Here is a 24,808-nt window from a genome sequence, read left to right as displayed (position 1 = left end):
GTATTAAAAATAATACGAGTGTACGATGCCATGGTGTGCTACTGCACAATGCTCTCAATCTCATCAGAGCTAATAATGTAGCCGAGAGCTGGCCCCATGTGATGGCTCCACTGAGAATCATGCGTTTGCCCGTTACACTGTATTGCCAAGCCAACCTAAGTTAGTGATAGTTGCAAGTGCCAAAGGACATGGCTAGTTTTAGCAGTCAAATTTATATGATACCAAACTACGGAAAACAGACAGAAAATGGGATGTAGAGAACCATAAAACTGTTGATCGGAGCACGTTATTATAACCACTACCTAACTTACAGCAGCTTCTTTCGAACACACAGCGAGCACCTCTGGCGAAGGCTTGAACCGTCGTGGAAGAATGTCTTTCCTGTTCAGCGTTGAGATCTTCCGGCATGTGAGTGGGCATGAAGGTGAGGTTCGGGAACACAAGACATAGCTACACCGCCTGGTCTAACTGTAAAATTCCCGTTTACTGTACCGTGTCTCGCTCGCAAGAGACCTTTAAATACAGTTGTAGGAAATCATATCTGTAGAGAGGGTAACTGCTGGTGTTGTGCATTGGTACGCGTGTATCACATTCATGCCCTGCTCTTTAGCAAAGTGGGTTTTAGTCGGTTACTATATAGTTGTTTCCGCCTCTGTCCTCTTTCGCGTGGCCGAGAACTGAGTATGTGCGAAGGCGAAGTTTCTTAATTTTAATCAACATTAAGCTATATAACGGTGTAAACTGCAAAGTTCCCGGTGTGCCTAAACAAGAAACGATGGTAAAAAATGAAACGTACTGAAATTAACGCGCACTCCTCATCATGACACACATGATTAGCTCATTGCTAATATGAATAGTGGCTAAATTTTTTATAATTTGTATAACTATTGCTCCGACACCTAAAGAGCGTTCGTCACCACATATCATAAACTTTTTTTTTTAAGTGAGACACTCCATGAGTACTGCAAAATGAGCGTGAGGAATAGCTCAAGCGTAATGTTTACTCACGCTGCAGACAGTGCCAGGAAAATGGGTCACCAACAAGCCGTCCAGAACAACCACGTTTTTTCATGTGCAGACGTGACTATGCTATCAAAGCCAATAAGGCTTGCTATAAAAAGCTGAGTATTAATCATTTCGCTGCTTCGCTTCGCATGTATTGTATATCAGTGCTATGCATTTAATGTTCCTCTGGAACATTAAACGTAAAAACGGCTCTTACCTGAAGGGTTGTCCAGGATGCCGAATCAATTAATACATAATATATTATGAGAGCCACGAAGGTCAGGATTCCAAGAACCGCAGAGATCAGGCAGAAGAATACGGCAAACAAGCTTGTGATGTTCTCGTTGCTCCCCTGTGCAGTATTCTGCACAATGTTCTCAGTTGACTTTTCGAAGGGCAGTTCGTACCATGGTTGGCTGAGAAAGACCTGGGTAAGAAAGTGCATTTCAAACTGCGATGAACAACTGTGACGGCTAGCACGCCTCCTAATTTTTTTTTCTGAAACAAAAGCTCATCAAGATCAATGTCCACATTTATAATCACTGGAAAGGCAGCAGCCATACTCTGATTTCCTGCGTAAAATCTTGAGTTACGATACATAGTAATGTTGGCCTTCTGTGTTGTAATTCAAGCAAAGACCGGCGGTGCAACATCACTTCAGGTCTTCATATTTCGGCACATTTCCCACATCTAGAAAAAAAAAACACTAAAGAAACAGCAGCTCACGGGCCAGTACAGTAAGAAACCAGTCACTGCAGCGTGTCACTATTCCACTTGAAGAAGCGGAGTGTTCGAGGAGCTCATTTGTTTCTTAGAAAGAGCCAACACAAATAACAAACAAGGGATAAAAATCACGGGCAAAATTATTCGTTGTTTCAACTCTATTGCAATGGTCCTCGCTGAGGAGGAAAAAAAAAGAAGCAGACGCAACAGCGTCCTTTGCATTGTTGCTGGATCGACGTCACTATTGGCAACAGTGACGTCAAGCCACTAGAATCGCGCGACCTTCCCAGCCATGCCTCCTGTTGTCGCTCCCGTCGAAACGACGACAGCGCACTACCTGCAGCGGGATTCAGAAAGCAACTCAAGTTTTTTTTTCGCTGATTTTAATATTGAATTGAGATTGGTACGCATTAAAAACCTTTTCTCATTTATTTTTGGCATTCACATTCATGTACAGCGCGAACGCGTAGAAGATTAGAAAATTGACGCCTTTTTGGTGATGGTATGAACCAGAAATTGATTGATTGTGTGATTGATTGATGTATTGATTGATATGAGTGGTTTAACGTCCCAAAACTACCATATGATTATGAGAGACGCCGTAGTGGAGGAATCCGGAAATTTCGACCACCTGGGATTCTTTAACGTGCACCCAAATCTGAGCACACGGGCCTACAACATTTCCACCTCCATCGGAAATGCGGCCGCCGCAGGATGAACCAGAAAACAAACAGTCACTACGGAATCGTCTTGAAATACACGCGGATATGTTAATACATCTTAGTTGCTTTTGGTTTCCTGGCCTTTTCTGGTTAACTCCTCGTGTCACGTTGATCGAGGTGGTGACTGTGAACTTCTACGAATCGGCCTATGAGGCTGCGCATGGCTTCACCTACCGCACTACTTACGCATCGGACGAGTTCCCCTCGCCAGGACACAAAGGTGCTGCTAGCACGCATGAGTTTGAATTCCTTTACAGTAGAGAAGCAGCCACCTGCTGCCTCGTTCCAAGCTCGTCAGGACGCAGATAAACCTTTTCTGACTCTTGCAAGCTAACTTCTACCACGGTGAAAGGAGGACGTATACAAGACACACGAGGAAGGAACAAAACCTCAGTGCCAATAACAGAAGGAGAGACAAGCTCGCGCTTGTCCAGATTCAAGGTGCTTGATGTCCCACGCTCTTTGATGTTCTACACGTAATGTCTCTTGACTAACGCTGTGTATACGTTTAAATAAATCACGTCACACAACCCAAATTCGGCGTTCCTTAGTTGGACACACTCATGCGAAGTGCCATCTTTGATGACCAAATTGTGGCCGCGATCGGGCAGAATGGATAGCCCTATCGGCGCCGTCTGTTCACTTGCAGCGATAATCATGCCAGACGGCGGGAGTTCGGTAGCGTTTTTCTAGATCCAATCAATCTTCATTCACTCACTCATTCACCCCGTGACAAACAAATTGCGCTAACTATAGCTGTGCTGTTGCAGTTGTGCACAAGTTGAAAGCAAACACTTTGGACGGCTCGTCTCTCTGTCACTCAGAATGCTCTATTCTGAGTCCGAATTGAGAACGTAAGGAGCACGTGCAGCTGTTAACGAAGAAGCATTCGAGTGGAAGCGTCTGTTGGTGGTATAGTTTACTCTGTACTCTGTCTCTGAAGCTTCCTTCAGTAATATGAAGGTTACAGGGCCCCTAGCCAATAGGAAAGGTGATTAGCCCCTCGACATGTATTCATCCCCGCCATGTCGTCTGCTCACTGTCTTCACGGCGTCCGTTCTCTGAATTGTTCTTCGACGCCCATTGCGTGTAATATTCGTTGTTTATTAACTTTAAAAAGTAACTAAAAGTGTCTAATAGGCCATCGCCATGGCCATAAAGTTTCCTAAACTTAACTAAAGGGCACTCTGGCGCTGCGATCGTTCAGCGGCCATGGGAATTATGGGTAGTACACACATTTGCTTAGTCTTCGTACTTGCGGGCGGCGAATCGTCCTTGCGGCTTCGTTTATTGTTGGTTACGGTTTTGTTTTGAAAGAAAGAACGAACCATTTTAAACTTGGTGACTTTATTCGAAATGGTAAGCCTTAAAGAATAAGGTTGTGAAGCGCAAACGGTGAAAATTTGCTAATTTATGTTTTCGTAAAAAAACAGCTCCGAGCCACACGAACACACGCGGAGCCAGAAGCAGGCCAGAAGTACAAAATTAGACAAATGTGTGTGCTACCTATTATTCTAATGCTCGCTTAAGCGCCGTGTGTTGCAGCTCCCACAGACACTAGTGCCAGAGTTCCTTCTAGTGTATATTAAGAAACACTATGCCCATGGCCACTCGATGAAAAACAGTTTTATTCAGAGGCGATGCCATCAGGAAGTTTGGTGGGTTAACAATAGCATTGGTAGCTCGTACAAAAATCTGTGGACACACACGCTCTGTGACTGTGTTCGAAACGCTCCAATCATTGAGTGGGGACAGTTGGCAGGAAACACGGATGGTACCCGTTTTCTTCCCAAGGTAGTCGAGGCACTCGTAAGACTGCTTCTCTGTCGAAGCGTTCCTTCCCGCCTCTCACTGAAGTGCTTTTTTATATTTTTTTTATTTCACCGAAGAAGCATCCGATGCGCACGGACGCTGTGTGAGGGTGCGTTCATAGTCTGCCGACACAGTCCTAGCCCTGGCCTCGGTGCATTAGGCTTATCAGATATGACTACGCAAGTAGCAAATCTCACTTATAACGACAAAATGTACCTCACGTTCATCCGCAGCGTAAAATGAAACAAATCATTGGCTTATTTTACCACTCTTTGTTGCTGTCTGCGCTGTGGCTATTTAGCAGGAGCAAGTTCTTATCGAAGCGGGTGGTCGCTTCTGCGTAGGAGCTGCTATGTTTATTTGTTACCACATTTACCACTGTGAACCGACACATATAGTTAAACGCGTAAATAGACCCAAGGTCTGAGTCAGTCTTGCTATCCACAGAAAAAAAGCACTGCCGCCATTGCTTCTCGCTCCAGCGTCCGCATTTTCATTGGCACTCAAAAATGCACAGACATGCAAACGTCGCTCGACGAGACTAACAGCTGTTTATGGAATGAAAAAACTTTATTTATTTATTTAAAAACTTTATATTTGAAATAAAAAACTTCATCACCTGTTTATTAACCACGAAATTTGTGGTGCCAGAGGAATAGTTGAGCTGAGAGGAGGAAACGCATGCATGATGCTCACGAAGAAGAAATACTGCGAGCCAGATGCGTTTTCGCTCTGACCAATTCAGCCGAATTTATTCTCACGACTGAAGCTCTTCAATCAGCTTTCGACGTTAATCCGAGCCTTTCGATGCATAAACAACAGCCTAAAGACCTTTTTCTGAAGTAAAAAAGAAACTGCTTTTCGACATCGCCAAGACTTCGTCAGACCCCTGTTGCAAAACAATGAATCCTAACAGAAGGAAGTGCTAATCAACTCCGTCTGAGTCCGCACAGAGTTTCGACGCGTGATCTTGTGTTCTTGAAAAAACCTTCGGACGAAAACCCACACGATGATACCATTTAGCCATCAGATAGTGCATGGGCTTCACTGGTGGTGCTAGTGAAAAAGGAAGGAACGAACTCTTGACTTGTGCATCGATTACCACCACCTGAAGAAAATGACGAAGAAAAACATAGAATGCCGTAGATTGACTCCACAATGCGATGTACTTGTCTTCGGTGGACGTCAAGATCGACTATTGGCAAATCGAAGTCAATGAGAGCGACAGAAAAAAGACTGCTTTCATATCACGGGGTGGCCTTCAAGGTCATGCACTTTGGTCTTTGCTCGGCACCTGCGACTTTCCAATGAGTCATCGATACAGTCCTGGCTGGCTTCAAGTGAAAGATATTACCGGTTCACTTGGACGACGTCGTGTTTTTCTCGGGCTTCAACGAACACCTCCAGCACTTTGGTTATGTACATCAAGTAATCAGGCGCTTCGAACTCACCTGAAACCAGAGGAATGCCGTTTTGCCTACAAGCTCCTGTTTTACAGGACGTGAGTGCGCTCGTACCCGCGAAAAGCAGCCGCCATTGCAGGGTTGCCACCTTTCATTGACAAAAAGCCATGCACCGATTTCTCAGCGTGTGTGGTTATACAGCCGCTTTACCAAGCATTTTCATGAGACCGCCGAGCGACTAACGCAGCTCGCGAAGACCGACGGGGAATTCGTATGGGGAATGGCGCAAGTGGAATTATTCATAAACGGAAACAACACCTGCATATCACTCCCATACTTGTACATTTTGACGAATACGCCGATACGGAAATACGCACTATGGAGTTTTAGAACAGCGCACCGCGAGCCCTTGTGGTGCGGTCACTGCCACTGCGCATGCGTCGTAACGCGAGTCGGCGTTCACGTTCGGGGACCGCATGCAAAAAAACTGAAATTGCGTGCGGTGATCATGGCCCGCATGTGGGCCGCAAGCGCTGATTTCGAAGCTACGGGCGGTGATGGCAGCCCGCATGTAGCCCGCAAGTGCAGTTTCGAGGCTACGGTGTCCCTGTGATCATGGGTTGCGGTTCGCGGCAGGGCAAACGCTATTCTTAAACTCATATGGCGCCCACTACGCCCGCAATGTCCGCAGTGCTTGCAAACGGTATCCTAAAACTCCCTACTGACGCATGCAACGTAGGTCATGACGCAGTTCTTGTGCAGAAGACTAACGGAGAAGAAGGCGTTATCAGTTTTCCTAGCCGGTTGCTATCGAAGGCAGATGGCAACTATTCTACAGCAGAAGCAGAGTGTCTTGCGATCATCTCGGCTACGAAGAATCTTCGCTCCTACGTAAATGAAAGTCCCTTCAAAGTTGTGAGCGATCATCACGCCTTGTCATGGGTAGCTAATTTGAAGGACTCTTCAGGGCGTCCTGCGCGACGCAATGTGAAGACTTCAGCAATTCGACGTTACCATCGCTTTCAAATCCGGACAAAACCACTCTGATGCCGACTGCCTGTCTCACACTCCTGTTGACCCACAACCACAGAATAACGAGGGCAATGACTACTTCTTGGGAACCTGAAACGTCAATGACTTCGCCGAACGACAGCGAGTGGACCCTCAAATCAGTGGCCTTATGTAATACCTCGAGGGCAAAGCTGCGGTTGTTGTAAGATAATCAACCAGGGGACTCGCAACGTTTTTCTTGGGGAACAGCAACCTCCTCAAGAAAAACTTCTCACAACATCGGGCCAACTACCTCATGTTAGTACCCTCGGCGTTGCGTCCAGAAATTTTGGACGCTCTGGTTGTTGACTCGACGGCTGGGCACCTTCAATTTTCACGCAAGTTTGCGATACAGGAAAGGGGCTACCGGCCCTGCCTTACTGCCAACATCCCCCTCTAGGTAAAAAGGTGCCGAGAGTCTCAGCGACGGAAGGCACCACCAACTAAACCAGCTGCACGTGCAACCATCGAACCACCTCACCATACGTTCCTAATAATAGGCATGGACTAAGCGGGGTCGTTCCGGACGTCGACTTCCGGAATCACATTGATTGTCCTTGCTAATCTGTACCCCACCCGCTTCGCCAAGGCAAAGGCACTGCTCAAAAGTAGTGCTGCCGAGGTATAAAGTTCTATGTTGAAAACATTGTCCGGCGCCTTCGTGCACCATAGGTGCTCATAATCGACAGAGGTATGACGTTCATTACTGACCTAACTCAAACTATCTTTGAATACAGCCAGAGAAGCCGCCGTCGTACGGTAGCGTACTACACCGAGATCAGTGGCCTCCCCCAGCGGCTAAGCAAGACTATCGCTGATTGGCTGGCCACGTACGTCGACGACCAACACAAAGCGTGTGACGCCATCCTTCCCTACGTAATCTTCGCATACAAACATTAATTTCTATGCAGCGGTAGTGTAATGCGCATACAAAACTGTAACAAATGTGAAGTGGAATCGGTGTCTGAAGTGTTCGAGAAGCTGCAGGACTGTCGTAATCATTTTATTGAGATTACGCACCCGCCGCGGACATTATGGAATATTTTGGCACTTACGCGGCCACTACACTTAACGCTGGAATCTTCGACGGTACTTGTATAATTGCTGATGAGCTTCACTGTTTGGTAGTTGATCGCCGGACAATGCTCTGTTCACCACTGTCCGTGCCATAGTGTTATGCTGCAATGGGATTTTCTAATTACCGCTATCCACCCTCCCCCATTTAGTCTAATAAACAGTTTGATCTTGGACATACCAGCTGTTGCCTTCGTTAACATCATGACCCAGGTAAAAATGTGTGTTGCCTCTTCAAAAAAAGTTCCAACTCCGAGTGTGCGCCTGCATTGTTCTTCTCCAGTCCCCGTTACTTACTCTTCCCCACTTCTTGCAGTCACAATTAACCGTCACTAACCTGCCCAAACGGCTGTTTTGTTACGCTGGTAAAGCTTTGTGTTTTTTTTTGGTGCAAAAGTCATAACATTTCAATGATCCAATATCTTTCAATAACACTTGCGATGCTCCTTTTGAAAAAATTAATCTATGAAATGAACTTGAACAAGTGAGAACTAACCATGGCTCAGATTACACATGCTCAGATTTTTTGGCTACACTGTACTTATATTGACGACAGAAGAAATTTTATACTCAATTGCACAAAATGAATCTCAACTGCATCGCTGTCAACTGTTTTTCACTTTGTGTGTGAAAATCTATAGATGTCATGATTCACGTGATGGGTATATTTTGGGCGTGTTGAACATATGTCCAAAAATAAATTGACATTACGTGCACTCTTCTTACCTACAATGAATGGATTGTGTTTTGATACAGACCTTTTTAAGACAAACACAAAGCCATCAGTTCAAGTTAAAATATAAGAATATTTTCAAAAATGTGGCAACATATACTGATGAAATGCAATAACTGGAGTTCTGCTCCTATTACGTAGCCACGACAGCGCAAGCAGACGCAAAGCCTGCATGACGAAAGCATTAGGTCACAGACTAGTATCAACATTGGCCGCCTCGTTTCCCATTATGGTCGCCAGTAACAAGTGGACACGCAACCAGTGTCACTGCTCGTTACGTCACAGCTACGTAGGAAGATTTCGACAGTGAGTCATTCGCCATTATTCTTTGAATTCTTATTTTGGTAGTTGAGCTGTCGTTAAGCGTGAATCACCAACTAGCACGAATTTTCCCCTTGCTAGACAGAAATAAAATTCGGGGACTTTCAAGCTTCGCATTTAAGAGTTGAACATGGTAGCGAAATCTTGCCCTTAGTGTGCCACACACACACAAACACACACACACACACACACAAACACACACACACACACACACACACACACAAATGCGCACGTGCCGCCGGCGTGGTGGTGTAGTGGCTAAGGTTGTCGGCTGCTGACCCGCAGGTCGCGGGATCAAATCCTGTCTGCGGAGGCTGCATTTTCGACAGAGGCAAAAATGCTGTAGGCCCTTGTGCTCCGGTTTGGCAGCACGTTCAAGAAACCCTGGTAGTCAAAATTTCCGGAGCCCTCCACTACGGCGTCTCTCATAATCATATGGCGGTTTTGGGACGTTAAACACCACCCATTAATCAAGCAATCATCAACGCGTGAGCGCTAGCACGACGTATCTATTGTAATGCAATGACTGCAGTGTAGGCACTTCCCTCTGCTAGAACGGCGGTCTGCTGTAGTCGAGACACGTTTTTCACGTCTCACAGATCGAACACAGACACACACTTACGTGCGTGCGCGCGAATGGTACATACAGGTTTTCGATCTGAAGCAAGAGTCGCATGGCCTCCAAGATATACGCCACGCACTCGCCTCATCAGAGCATGAAGAGTCTCATAATTCCTCAGAGATAACAACACATTATTTAGCGTTTGCTGTTTGCTTGATCAACGTCTCTGGAAAGGCATACTATGTTTTCCGCTAGATCGACAAAGTCGTCCTTTTTTTAGAGCTGTTTGAAAGTTCGTTTGTGTTTTTAGTGGCGATGGCTGCACTATCCCGGCCTTTTTTGACGTAGTTTGATGGTCTTCTAAATACGCCAACAAATCGCCGAATGGGCTCGTTTTCATTGAGACACCTACCGAACAAAATAAGCTAAGGCGACTCCTTTCACTACATGGCATTTGAGTAGCGTTATTCTCGAAACCGCTTCAAGTAACATCGTGGCTTTGTGGTACGACAATTGCTTGCCACGCCAATGGCCAAGGTTCAATCAGCAATGAGACCAAAAATGTTATTCTTCATATTATTTGCTTCTTTCTCGACTTTTACCCACGGACGATTCTTCACTCACAACCAACGGTGCCGATGCCAATGGCGGAATTTCTGCGACACGAGCTCTCTGACGCTATCGCGGTAATACTGAGTACAACAGTCCTTGATCCTGGCGGAAGTGCTCTTAAGCTCCGGGCGGCTCGATTTTAAACGGCGATGACGTATTCGTGAGCATCTGCCAGTCGATCGCGGCGTCATTTCAAACAACATAATCGCATAAAACCTTTACCTGGTCTGTAGTTCTCATAGCTGAAAAATCTGTTGATTGTAGTATCGTGGAAACAACGTCGCTTGTACTCCCGTCGGCTATTTGCTTGCCTTCTTGCTTTTTTAAGTCGCCTTGTCTTGTCGTTAAAGAGAAAAGTAGAGTGGAACGGCGAAAATCACTGCTTGTTCTTGTTCTTGTTCATCTATCGATCGTGGCGCATGCCCACTATGGGGGATTGTCACCCGGCCACAGCCTTCTTTTTTTTTTCTCAGACTACCATATGCCATCGTGCATAGTATAATAGGTGGCATTTTTACAGTCAGGAAATTATTAACCTTTCTGATTGCTTACCACTCGGATTGTCTGAATGTATTAACATAGTACTAATTAAAAAACTGATATTGATTTATTCACGCAAGGAAATTACTATGGATACCACTAATATTTTTTGGCGAAAACAGCGTTTTGTGTTTTCGCTAATGATTGTACCTTGCCAGTCATGCTGCATCATACCCAGTCTGCAGAGTTTATCCCGTTGCAAAACATTTTCACTGATAATTGCCATGCACAGAGAAGCTATTCAAACAAAAACAATGCAAACAGAATACTGTTCGAATTGAGGTAAGGCAAGTCGACGACAGTGCACGGATATTTTGCAGTGCAGCTTATCACTGTCTTAGACTTGAGATCACTTACCGGCCTGCGACCCGCCTTGATGCCCCAGCCCTGCGTACGCGTAAGGCGGCCGCTAAAGCGCACACAATTCGAATGTCTCCAGTGTCTGCAAAATAATGAATATTGTATTTCAAAAATGAAAGCAACAAAATTTTCTTAGTACACTTTGTTTTGTTATTGTTCATGAGCAATAGGGCTTAGGCAGAAGTTTCCTTTCAAATCTCAGAGCAATGCCTCCGAACGACATTAATGATGCCTTGTGTTCATTTCATCGCAGCGAAAATCGTCACATATACAATATTTATTCCCTTTCATGATTTACATATGGACAGCCTCGAAATATGCACAGCCTCGAAAATTGAAGAAAAGCATTCATCGTTAACTAAAAAAGAAGACCTTGAGCCGAAAAAGTCCCACGTGAACCGAACCGAATTTATTGGAAGCTTCGACATTCCAACCTATGGAATAAAATTCAGCAAAGCAAGTGTCAGTGTATTACATAATTGGTAATGTCCATCATTATTACCATCAATAATTATACCCTAAGGGCCTATCGAGGTATTGCATAAAGGGTGAAAACGTTTTACTGAATGCAAAAAACTAGTAAAATGAACAATACTGTAGAAATACAGGAGCAATACTTTTGCACTTTGTGAGAACAGACCCGTATAAAATGCACTTATACGCATATGCCGTGGTAGAGTTATAGGCTTTCAAGTTCAGGTGAGCTGTTAGTAGCTGTTTGTCTGCGCACAAACCACGCTGTGAGACTATGGCTTCCAGTAGGTTATTCCATTCCTTGATGGTGACAGGAAGAAATGACTTATTGAATGCAACGGTCCTACTGAAAGGGCGCTGGAGGCTTCTGCAACTAAATCTTTGGCGAGAGTAGCGGAATAGAGCAAGTAAGAGAGAGCTATGGAAGTGAGAAAAATAATAAATACTTACGAAATAAGCTCATGCAATATAGTTTATGTTGACAAAGTTGATACCTGTCAGCTAGACTCTGCAAGTCTAAAGACTCCTTAATAAAAGCGATGCCGGATTAGTGATGGTAATTGTACGTAGTAAACCAGGCAGCCCTATTTTGAACAAGTTACAACACATTATTCTGGAAGGTTTTGTGAGGACTCCAAATATAGGAGGTGTATTCGAACTTAAGAAGAACGAAGGTTACGTACACAATTTTATGAACTGCCCCATCGTGGTGGTTTAGTGGCTAAGATACCTGGTTGCTGACCCGCAAGTCGCAGTATAGAATCGCTGCGGCGGCGGCTTGCATTTTCGTCAGAGGCGAAAATACTGCAGCGCCATGTGCTTATATTTCGGTGCACGTTAAAGAACGCCAGGTGGTCAAAATTTCCGAAGCCCTACACTACGGCGTCTCTCACACACATATGGTCTTTTTGGAACGTTTAACCCCACAAATCAATCATCAATCAATTTTATGAACTGTAGGAGGTGATAGGCATAAAGTTCCTCGGATGTAACCAAGCTTTTTTGATAAGTCAGATACTACGCGTGTGATGTGATCCGACCAATTTAGAGCAATAGAAAAATAACCTCAAGGTACGGATAACTCTCTACATTTGCCAAGTTTGTTGAGTTTAAACTCTAGACATATTCCGAGTTCGACTGTTTGCAAGATACGTACGTGTATGAATGCCTTTGGAAATTGTGGTCGTCATCAATCAGATTGCACACCCGTTTTCATCCAAGGATAGGTAATCTTGTAGAATGCTTTCGAGAGTGTGAAGAGTGTTCGGAAGAGTGTGACAACTAGCTTGTTTGATAATACAGATAATAGGTATTAGTATTATAGCAATTGGAAGCAATTACTCGTACAAAAAGTTTCGTTTTCGATTACCAATTATCATTTTTCTCCTAGGGGGCACATTTCCTAAGTGTGTGCGCCAGAAGTCTGCAACCTGTTGCCCACGTGGCAGCATTAGGCTCCACTCTGCACGACGTCAAAGGCTGTGCCCCCCCTCCCCCCGTTTTTTTTGTCACTCTCTCGGAAGGTGGATGCGGCGGCTTTGACATGAAATGTGGTTTTCGCATCTTTGCGACTTGCATGCAGAAAATAATAAATGTAGCGCTACAAACTAGTGCTAATGCACCGAATTTTCGCGCTTTGCCAAATCATCCTTTATTATTAATCATACATGTAGGAACTGAAAGCTGCGCACGTTTTGTTCCGTGAAGAAAACTGCAAACAGAATCAGAAGTCCCCCGTGGCTGAAGCCGAGAGCCGAAGCACCAAATCTAAGCATATTGTCAGTTGCGACACTCAGCCCTAGCTTAGGGAATGAGAAAATAAGGAGTCTTTTTTTCGGAACCTGTGACGGCAAAATGACAAAAATGGTGTTTTAGGTATTTCACTTGACTGAACAAAAACTACTCTGGTGTGATAATGCCAGACCAACACTCGCTATTCCTCAAAAATTCTGAATGTATAATTTTGAATGTCCACGGGTGTTTCCGATTTTATGGCGTCTGTACGGAGAAAAACTTTCTCTATACTATCCCAGTTATACCGTTCAATAAAAAAAAACGAAAGTATTGGCCTATGCAATGCCGTTGAAATAATGAGTCCGCCATTTCATTCATTTTTAATCCGCAATTGCTAGGTGGTCATAATAGTTTTAAGAGACTCAGCTGTAGAGGAATGGCAATAGAACTTTTTAATTTTTATGATCGTGTATATGATGATGGCCTCACAATCCCACAGACAAAGATTGCGGTGCATCACCTTATTTTTCGGCAAAGTGTGTTTGCCTCAGTAATTCTCAGATTTCAGTATATCAAATATGTTTAGGAAGTTGCTTCCTACCACATGTCATAATCTACTTCACAGTATCAACAGCTCGCTCAATCTGTGCAGTTCAAATTGAATTACTCCTCACTAAAAGATACTGTCTAAACAAGAATTATGATAAGGGGAAAGTTGAGACCTACTTCTTCGCCAGTATCCTGCGATGGATATTAGCCGAAAATTTCGAATCTACACTTAGTTGATTCGGTAGTATGGAAAACCTTATCAACAGGTGATGTCGCTGCGGGCAATACAATCTCGAACCTGTCAAGAGAAGTGCACTTGTAGCACCAGTTGGTTTAGGAACGGGGTTAAAGTTGGCACCTCACAAAAAATTTTCAGTTTTCATTATGTATGTCAACACGCATGCAAACAGCCACAAGAAACGCATCACGTGTATTTCATACCCTTTCTCTTGAAAGAAATTCCTAGCTAGCTACTGATTTATGGAGATGATCGAAATGTGTTCTAGCAACAGCCCCTGTTCAGTGAACTTCATTCATCTTGTGTCATTTCTACCCAGTGAAATTTTACCTGCACGGTTTTGGTTTCAGGCCTTTCCTTGTCCAGACTTTTTGTATAGTTAGGAAAGAAAGTTTGCTTACATACACTCTAAAAAGTTTTACACCCATAAGAGTGTATTTCTTTTGTCCCTTGCGCAACACCCTTTAAGGGTGTCTAGGAACACCCTAAACAATTATGCGTTTAGAAACACCCTGAACCGTAGGGTGTAAAGAAACGTTACACACAACTTTAATAGGTGTTTGTGAACACCCCTAAACTATGGGTGTTGAATGAAGCATACCCATGCGAGAGGGGTGTACACTGAAAACCTTCTTGAAACGCTGGCAGTTATATGGATGAGCATACTTGATCAAATGAAGCGCAATTAACAGGCAACAAAAGCAGAGACACAGGAGGTGACGCTTAGACTTGTGTGTTGAGGAGAGCCGTTCATAGCACTTCATTCCATCAAATATGCATCACCAACTGGCCCAAGCCTCCATTGTTCTCAGAGAGAAGCATATATGAACCTTCTCTGCGGCTGACAAAATAAGGTGCCATGGTCTTGAATGAGCTGCACGAGACCAGTGTATGTATGTGTACGTAGACTGGGCCGTAAACGACCAAGACGTGGAAGGCACACACACACACACACACACGCGCGCGCGCACGCACGCACCACACCACAGTAGTGCAAGCAGCAACCTGTAGCGTAAGGTTCAACCGAACATAACGCCGAAGCAAAAAACAATTAAGCCCTTATGTTAACATCTGTCTTTATTATAGAAAAACTGCAACTCTGAAAAGAAGGACTCTGATGGCATTCTGAAAAATTTTGAAACAAGTCACGTGACCAAGTTTCTTTCTCTCTATACTAAAAATTCATTGTTTTGAATACAATAAATGTCCACAACTTTCAAAAATATTTGCGCTAGTCGGGCAAACGACTGAGGCGTATGACGTTTGATTGACACCTATACAATAGAAAAAAAAACGCGTAGACAGAGTGAGCGAGTTTCTAGAAACACATTTACTACGTATTACATCTCGCAGTAAAAATTTCGACATTAAAAAAAGAGAACATTCGACAAGGTAGTGTAATTGAGGTTGTTATAATGTAATGTCACTGTAGGTACACTTCTAAATGCAAAACCACTCGTCACTGCTGCTTGCACAATCATCTTCAGCTGCTAAGATGACTGGTGCCTTCGAGAGAAGTGGGGCGAAGCTGTTCTTTCTGTAGAGGAAATTCAATCCCGGAAGCCTAAAATAAGTACACAAGGAAGAATGACTGAAATTTCACAAAGAGTGCAACATACAGTGTGCACCATGCATAACTAACTGCTTTCTTATGTGTAAATATAAATTGAGTGCATAGCAAGCATATTCAGTGGCATCGGGCTCCACTACAGTGAGAAATGCTAGAAAAGGTATGCTGAGCAATAAACGCCATAAAAAGTGCGCGGTGGCAGAATCATTATACCTTTCGTGCCGTATATGAACCTTACTTTACCCTTTCAGCTTGCTCACGCAGGCAAATAAAAAGGTGCTGCTCCAAGTTGATAATGTTCCATTAGATGCATGCAACGACCAATCTAAGTGAATGTCAAGTTCTATGCTTAAGTATGCTCAGTTCAGTTCAGTTCAGTTTATTACTTTAAAGGCCCCCCTTTCTAGGACGGGCATTACATAAGAGGTGGGGTTTTATTTAGGTTAACAATAAGCAGTAAGGGTTGTTTTATCATTGAAGATGATCAATAATACGGTCTTGAAAGGCAGATGATGAGGCGGTGTTGGCGATGTCCCGGGGGAGGCCGTTCCAGTCCGTGGCTGCTCGAAGAAAGAACGAGGCAGAAAAAGCAGTGGTGCGCGATGATGGGTGGGAAACCTCAAATGGATGACTGGTTCGATGAGATATGCGTGCTGCGGCTACTATATAGTGTGGCTGATTGAGGGAAGAATGAAATAATTTGCGATAAAGCAAAGAAAGGGGTGGCAGTCCAGATTTCGCTTTCAAAAATTCATAAGACAAGGTTATTCCAAGATATTTATAAGATGGTGCTGATTCAATTGCGGTGTTAACGATAGAATACTGGAAGCGATATGGGCTGTGGCAACGAGAAAAGGACACAAGTTTACATTTAGAAGGATTAAGGGTCATTAACCATGTGTTACACCAATTAAGCACATTGTTAAGATTGGTTTGTAGATACAAGTGATCATGCTGGTTACTCATAGTGTGATAAATGGCACAGTCGTCCGCGAACATGAGAATGCTGCAGCAGACATGGTCGGGCAAGTCGTTAATATATATTAGGAAAAGAAGGGGACCAAGGACAGATCCTTGGGGAACGCCTGATGTGACTGGGAGAGAGTTAGATAGGTGGCCATTAACAAAGACTGACTGAGAACGGTTAGTGAGAAACTGTTCAATCCAACGAAGAATGTTAGGGTCTAGGTGCAGGTGTGAAAGTTTTAGCAAAAGGCGGCGGTGAGTAACTTTACTGAACGCTTTCGCATAGTCTAGAAAAATTACATCAGTCTGCATGTTACGGTCTAGGTTAGTGTGCAAGTCGTGAAGAAAGAGCGCTAATTGGGTATCGCAGGAGTGACCTTTACGAAATCCGTGTTGTGATCGATGAAAAAAATTACATGAGTCCAAGAAACTTGCTATTTGATCGTAAGTGACGTGTTCCATGATTTTACATGATACACTAGTTAACGAAATGGGGCGGTAGTTCAAGGGTGAGTCTCTGTTACCTGGTTTGTACACTGGAACGACCTTCCCCGTTTTCCAGTCATCTGGAATGATTCCCGAGGCGAGTGACTGAAAAAATCAAAGATAAATAGGCGGCACAAATTGATTTACCATTCTTCAGTAGCTTAGAATTAATTGAGTCCATACCGGCTGATGATGAAAGCTTCATGTTATCGATTACGGACGTAATGCCTTCTTCGAAAAACGAGATAGTTGGCATGAATGCTTCGATGTTAACTGATGGTGACTGTGAAGGTGCGTCAAGTTCTTGAGTAAAGACAGATGCGAATGCGGTGTTAAATATTTCCCCACATTCATGGTCTGTCACTGGTTCATGCGCGTCGTTAGTCAGTGTGATGTCGGGAGTCTGCTTTGGATCTAAAAGTTGCCGAAATTTCGTGGGGTTGCTGGTTAGTAGCTTTGGTAAGTCATCGTGATAAAATGCATGCTTGGCGTTCCGGATCTCAACTAGATATGATTTTTCAACTTCACAGTATTTATCCCAGTCACTCCGCGTGTTACGGCGTTTGGCCGAACGGAAGAGCCGTTTTTTTTTTATTTACCAGCCGTTTCAAACGTACAGAAAACCATGGCTTATTGTGATTAGTATGAAAGGTAACCCTCGGAATGAACATATTAGTGAGCACACTTAATATATTTTTGAATATTGACCAGTTTTCATGTACTGTGCGAGTGGGAAACACTGATTTGTGCTCAGAAAAAAGGTGTTATTGCAGTTATTGCATCGTAGTTTCCCCGGTCGTAAAGGGATATTGTTTTTGTGGATGTGCACATTGGAGCAGAACTGAATGAAAATAGGGCATGTATGATTTTATGGTCGCTGATTTCTGGGAGATAACTGATAGATGAAAGGTTCTCAGGACTGTTAGTTAGTATTAGGTCTAGGATGTTTGCTGTTTCTTGCGTAACGCGTGTTGGTTCCGAGACTAACCGACTCAGGTTAAAATTTAAAGATACGGCAATGAAGTTTTTAGCCTCTGCATGACATATTATTGAGAAAATGCCCAGGTTATGCCATTCGATGTTCGGGTAATTGAAGTCACCAAAGAGAAAGATGCCAGCGTTGGGGTAAGTGGCAACAAGTTGCCTTAGGCTATTGTTTAGTTGCCTACAGAAGTGTGGATTGGTATGCGGTGGCCTATAATAAACGCCAAGAAGTACTGTTAGGGAAGGATCGTGACAAATGAGCCATAATGATTCAATGTCGGATGTGACGTGTACAACGGAACATAATATACCTTGGTGAATTGCGACCAGAACACCACCCCCTCGAGTACACTTTCGGTCGCTACGATACACGCGGAATTTGGGTAAGTCAGTCAGAATTTCGGCGTCCGAAACGTTATCGTTGAGCCAAGTTTAAGTTAGTACCAGTATATTGCTTCTGGATGACAGAACAATGTTCGATAAGAGTTCGCGCTTCGGAAGTAAACTGCACATGTTAGCAAATATCACGGAAAATGAGAGTGGTTTGGCAAGTGCCGGGCGTTGTCGGTTTGTAGGTACATGGTGACAGGACGACTGCTATGTGATTTTTTTTACTGTGCTAGACAATTTATCAAAAATATACCGTTTCGGACTGATGTGCAGGGTTTTATACCGCAAGGAGAACTTAGCAGATTTAGCCTTGGCAAACGCTAATAATTGTTTTCGCGCGTGTCGAACGGAGAGCGAAAAGTCCTCTCCAATGCTGAAGTTAGTATTTCATAATTTCCGGCCATTTGATAGGATCGATTGCTTTGTTTTGTAACATGCGAATTTTACGATTTTGGGACGATTTCTACCGAACGAATGACGACCAAGGCGATGAGCTCTTTTGAAGTGACGAGGTCCTACGGTTATTCCTAGATTATTATGGCAGAAATCGATAATTATTTTTTTGGAATCGTTCCATGTCTCGCTATCAGTAGGGTCGGAGATGCCATAAAAGATGAGGTTATTTCGACGTGATCAATTTTCCGCGTCGTCTAGGCGGTCTTCTAAATCCTCGATCTTGCGAGACATGCTGCTTGTGTCTGCCCGCATCTTTTCGATGTCGTTTCGGATAGGAATAAGGGCCTGGTAGTGTGCTTCTAGGTCGGTCATCCGTTTGCATAGACCCGTTAATGTTCTATCAGTAGTGTTTAGCTGAGATTTGAGGCTCTGTACTTCGGTAATTACTTTGGATTGGCCTGCGGCTATTTTCTGAAGTTCTGGCAACACGGCATCGTTTCCGCCAGGGCAAGGGTTAGTTTCCACATCTCCTGACATCAACAAGGAATGAATAACGGAAACACATTCGGCGGCAATGGTGAGACAGCACCGTGGGCTCGGCAAATGCACCAAGACATAATTTCTAGTTTATTTTTTTTGCAAACAGCGCGTAGGATTTACTAACTTGCATTACAAGGATTAGCGGGTTAGATGGCTGTGTTGAGGTGCAGTCACAGAGCCCACGGGGCGGTGCCGGCGGCGGGTGCGCTTTTATATGCAGCGGAGCTGTTGACGTCGATGATGATGTGGCCGTCTACAATACTTTGACCTCCGGTAGCCACTGCTCCCCTGGCGGCACGGTCATCCCGGGTCGACTGTTGACGAGCGACAGGTGGTAGCATCCTGACGCCGCTGCGAAGCATGGCAGTGCGCACCCCGGTGACGCACCGGCAAAGATGCACACCGAGGTCAGCAGTAGCTGGCTGGTGATCATACGGAAGATCGTCTGCATCGCAACGATTAGCGGGTTAGATGGCTGCGTTGAGGTGCAGTCGCAGAGCCCACCTACACATGCATCATACACATGAATCAACACAGCTGCATGTGTATTTCTGCAGATCTACCATGGTACTCATTCGATTAGTTTATAATAGGAATACAGTACGACGCATAACAACACATACATATTTTATCTGTATTGCACAAAAGCACAATGCCACTTAACATACATGACGGTATGCGCATTGAGAATGTATTCAGTGCAGGTAACTTGTAAAATTAAGTAATGTACAGTTACGTATTAAAATACAAATGATACTAGTGTTCTCGAACTGGCTCACCTTGACACGATAATATAATAGAAGAATTGCCTATTGGGTCATTCCACATCAGACGCCCCAGCCATTTTGGTCACCACCGCGAATGTATTAAAAGAAATCGCGCAGATTTCACTGCGTTAAAAAGGGTAACTGCTAGAATATTTCACAGACAAATAACTTATTGGAGACGTGGCTGCCTCTTGAACTTCCCGGAATCTCGTCTGAATGTTTGTGAAAAAAATTCTTTCATAAGTATCTCTTCTTACATGCCAAATTTGGTCTACAAGTTAAGCGAAGGGCTTGCGTAACGTGTTTGAAGCTCAGTAATATTACCATTTTTGACCAAATACGCCTGAAATAATGTAGCCGAAATGTGTTATATCTGCATTTTTCTATATCAATACTGCATTTTGAATGGATATCTGAGGAGTGAATACTTAATCCACATGAGGTATATTTGGAGGAAAAAATATTTTAGACCTCTCAAGCTGTCACACTTTACGATAAAAAATCACAACATAATTGTTTTGTCTATAATGAGACGCAATTTGCACCATGTGATGGTTGAATTAAAATAGACTTTGTGCCTAAATCGGAGCAAATAAACAGTTCTTTTCATGTGCCAAATTTTCTCATAGCAATTTATGTTTTGAGAAAAAGATCACAGCATATCCGCGGAGTGAATGATGATAAGTGGGGCGTAGCGTTCGTCCGTCCGGACGCACAAATGAATGGACAGACAGTCTGACGCCAGTATGGACGAACAGAAAGACGGACGGACTCAGAGACAGACCTACACACGGAAGCCCAGTCGGATGGATGCACGGACGAACGGACAAAAGCACAAATGTACAGACGAACGATTCGCTCCACGAATCATCATTTTGTTTATGTATATGCTGTGAAAACCACTAACGATATCTATTGTGCAACTCATCAAACGGCTACATAATACTAGTACGACTACAGAGGAGGGAACGACCCATGGCCTAAATAGCTTTGCCCCTAATTGATTTTTGAAGTTCCAAGTTCCCCATTCGCCATTTGGTCATCTGGCAGCCCACGCCTCGAAGTTCCCCATTGCCGTTGATGGGAAAATTAAAAAAGAATATTTTATTCCTTGAAATAGAAAGTGCAATGATGAAACTTGTCACATACAAAGAACTGTTTATTTGCTTTCAGTTTAGGTAAAAGGCGATTTTTAATTGAACCACCACATGGTGCAAATTGTGTCTCAATGCGGACAAAAATGACAATTTTGTGAAATGAGTGATCTTTTCTCGTAGAGGTTAGCAGCTTAAGATGTCTAAAAATAATTTTTCATCAAAATATCTTTTCTGTGAAGTAAGTAGTCACAGCTCATATATTCATACAAAGTGCAGTATAGCAATGAGAAAATGCAAACTGAACACACTTTGGCTAATTCTTGCAGACGTATGTGACCGAAAATTTGTATTATTATGGCTGAGTTTCAAACACCTTACATAAGCCCTTTTACTTAACGTGTACAAAACTTGGTATAAAAAAGGTGCGGAACTTGTAAAATATTTTTTTTTCACAAACAACACTCAAACAACAGTCTACAAAGTTTGAAAGGCAATCACGTGACAAAAAACTTTTTTCTCTCCAAAATATTCAAGCAGTTCACTGTTGTCAGTGCATTAAATCACCACGATTTTTTTTGAAACACATTTGCCATAGCCGCAAAATTGACTGGAAAATGTCGAATAAAGTGACCCTGTTTTCTTCACTCAATGACCATTGCATACTGCTAAATGAAGGCCCTTTGTTTCAATCATGCTGTCAGGCTGAGAAAGCATAACTCCTTCCCGATGCAGCGTAGGCTGTTCAGTGGCTGTGCGTGTTGTGTTCCCAGATAGATATGCTGCCCAGTCTTACATTTTGGCTAAAACACATGCTTAGGTACCATGCAGTATGTATAACATTAAAGTGTTTTTGTGCAACAAAAACTAATAATACGCTTCACATAGCGAAAATACCTTTAACATCTGAAGTACTTAGCGAAGTTAATCGTCAAAGCGAGGCGATGGCAATAAAACTCTGAATAACAAGAATATCTTGAAAGTTACACATGATGGAAACAAGCTGAATAAAATGTGCTCGAACGTTAGCAGTAAAGTTCAAACAACCGTTTGCGCTGTTCGAGTAGGCAATTCGACCACACACACAGACTAAAGGTCGGTTCAAACAAAAGTCCAGCTTCAGTGCTCGATCCGCTACATAGGCACGGCTGTTGGCAATGTCACGCTACGTTGCGGGTGAACAAACGAAAATACCGGTGAAGACAAATTTAACGAAATTGAATGTATTAGCAAGTAGGCAAGCTTCGCGAGGCGCACCTAACGCGCAACAATATGCTGTGTTGTCACCCGATGCATCGACCCAAGTTATCACGGTAATGTTACCGCACAAAACGAAAAAGAACGGAAAAGAACGACATGAACACCGCGCCCTTGTTTTCCGTTCTCGGTCTTTTTGTGCAATAAGAAAAAAAAAGAAAGTAAATGAACTACTGACATGCCCAAGCGTATGCGTCTTACATAGGGTTGATGCTTAGAGCTAACAGGCGCCGTCCCCACACATGTATTAATTAGTAAACTAAAATTGATGTGCAGCACGAGCGGGCCCCGTTAAAAACGGCTGCCAACAAAGCACACCGCAAAAATCTGTTCCATTTCTTCGCTGAACCTCAGCGGCGCACGCTCACTCTGCTGTGTACTCCAAACAATCTGAACCAATAAACAAAAGAAAACTTGCCCACATTCACACTTCGCCTTCATCCCCGTGAAACTGTTCGGACAAATATTCTCGCTAAGTAAACAAATGCTGATTTGTCATCAACTGGTTGAAAACAAAATAGTTTGAAGGCGTTATTCTCGTGCTCACGCAGTTAACGAAGCGCTGAACGGAACAACGTGAGAGCGTACTCACTATTTCACTTCGAGTGCTCCACCATATGAATCCACAGGTCCAGTCTTCAGGATGGTGCACCTTCGCAATAATCAGCACTGACAGAACACACTGGTGGAGCACAGAGCGCAGGCACATTTCAAACTAAACACCGACTAATAAACTCTACCGATCGAGAAGCCACGCGCACCACACGCACACACATGGGAGAGTTTATCGCCAGCGCACGCAGTGACATGTAAGACTATGTCGACCCCTTTCCCGCGCTGTGCCCCCGGCGCGCAGCAATACCGGGCAGCCACGGAGGAAGGTGGGCAGCCAAGGTTGTCTAGGCGACGAGACTTGATGGCGCCTTGTTGCGCTCTCAGACCGGCTAGATGTGGTGTAACGCTAGCTCCGGTCCTCTGATGATAACGCGGGCGCTGCTTTTTTTTTTTTTGCGGCAGCGATGTGTTGCGTTATACTCGTTCTTTAACAGTGCATCTGAAATGCAGTGAACTTTGTGACGGTGCAGTGCGGCCAGCACGAGCTGCTAGTCAGAACGCGCATTTGTAATATTCAGGAGCAATGTTTAGCGCACCTTCACCTACCTAATGTAGTAAATTTTGGTAAAAAAGCAAAGCTGATGCTTTTTGCTTAGCTCTATGGGTCTTTAGGGACTGCACATTCAAGGGCACGCAGGCGGTATTTTATCAGCACTTTCATTTCGGTAAATACATTGCAACAATGCATGCATCGGCCGCCACACTATTCGATGAGAACATATTGCCACGTGCGTACTGCTGGGAAGACGAAGACGACAGCGCATACGCGCATCTGCACGCTGCTATGCAGCAAGCAATAACAAGAAAGAAGAGGAACGCTCGGGCACGCAGTAAATAAAAATACTGACTTGCTGCTACTTTCACAACCTGTAAATACTATTTCTGTCTTCACGTTGCGGCAATACATTTGTACTTAGCTTGCAGTCCTTGGAATAAGACCACGGCTGAGAATATTTCATCAATGCCGTTTTCTCACTACCTACAAAGTCAAGGCTTTGACCGAAGCACGTCTGCTGGGGAATTTACATAAAGTGAAAGAAGGGGATGAAAAAAACAGAGGGACAGAGAGAGACAACTAGAGAGTGCGTTTTGGCTCCCCTGAGGCGAGCTTTGTTCGCAATTTAGTCCACAACGCTCCCGTCATTGTGAGCAAGACTGCGTCAAGGTCACCGAAATGTCCTTATTCTGCATTTTTCTCTATGGTCGGTGTCCTCTTCCTAATTTTCATGACGCACTCTTAAGGACACATGAAGATGAACATTCGCTACAGTAAATAAATAAAACGTGCCTGCTAAAAATACATGAAGTCAATTTTCGTTTTTAATGGACCTGATGGCCTGCTGACGTGGTGGTTATGGGTAAACAACTATGCTGTTTTTTTTTGCAGGTGGCGGTTGTTTTATCGCCAGCTTTAAAAGCTTCGATCTTATGGGGGAGGGGGGAATGTTCTATGCATGGCTACACCAATGTGCGCAACATTAGCTTGTTCAGGTAAACCAGTGTACTTTGTGGGTGTTGACTAATCACGCAAATGACACAGATGAAAGAAACAGGTACAGGAGAATTGGCCCTTACTTATCGAACAAGCGTCGCTTCCATTGTATCTTCAATCTTATAGTAGTTTGCGTGCTTTATCGATGAAAACTGCGTTTCGGTCACATTACTTTCTGCTTCGATTCATTACTAGACTTCCAAGCAGCTAGTAGTGGGAGCCTTGCTGGTAAGAAGATGGTTAACGTATACTAACAGTATACGCAAAACGGCCCGGAAATGTCGCGCATTTGTAGCCTTGTAGGCACGTTTGCTCAGATTCGGGTGCACGTTAAATAAC

General features: G+C 43.9%; 1 protein-coding gene across 3 annotated transcripts in view; it reads right to left on the bottom strand.

The window, feature by feature from the left end:
- LOC142803880 (uncharacterized) overlaps positions 1-23,210 on the bottom strand; it is a 57,472-nt gene extending 34,262 nt beyond the window's left edge. For 2 of the 3 annotated variants that reach the window (XM_075890145.1, XM_075890144.1), the window contains exons 1-3: positions 22,955-23,210; positions 19,369-19,689; positions 1,223-10,999 (exon numbers count right to left, since the gene is read on the bottom strand). In XM_075890145.1, the coding sequence (XP_075746260.1) occupies positions 1,223-1,450 (228 nt within the window). In that variant the 5' untranslated portion in view covers positions 1,451-10,999; positions 19,369-19,689; positions 22,955-23,210. Of the gene's footprint in view, positions 1-1,222; positions 11,000-14,967; positions 15,477-19,368; positions 19,690-22,954 lie in introns of those variants that run through there. The other variant, XR_012894346.1, reaches the window with a different exon arrangement.
- Between the last annotated feature and the right edge of the window lie 1,598 nt (positions 23,211-24,808).

Source organism: Rhipicephalus microplus, chromosome 3 (genome assembly GCF_043290135.1).
Source record: "Rhipicephalus microplus isolate Deutch F79 chromosome 3, USDA_Rmic, whole genome shotgun sequence".
Classification (NCBI taxonomy): Eukaryota; Metazoa; Arthropoda; class Arachnida; order Ixodida; family Ixodidae; genus Rhipicephalus; species Rhipicephalus microplus.
Note: the sequence above shows the minus strand (reverse complement) of the source record. Positions and strands in the feature narration are given on the sequence as shown.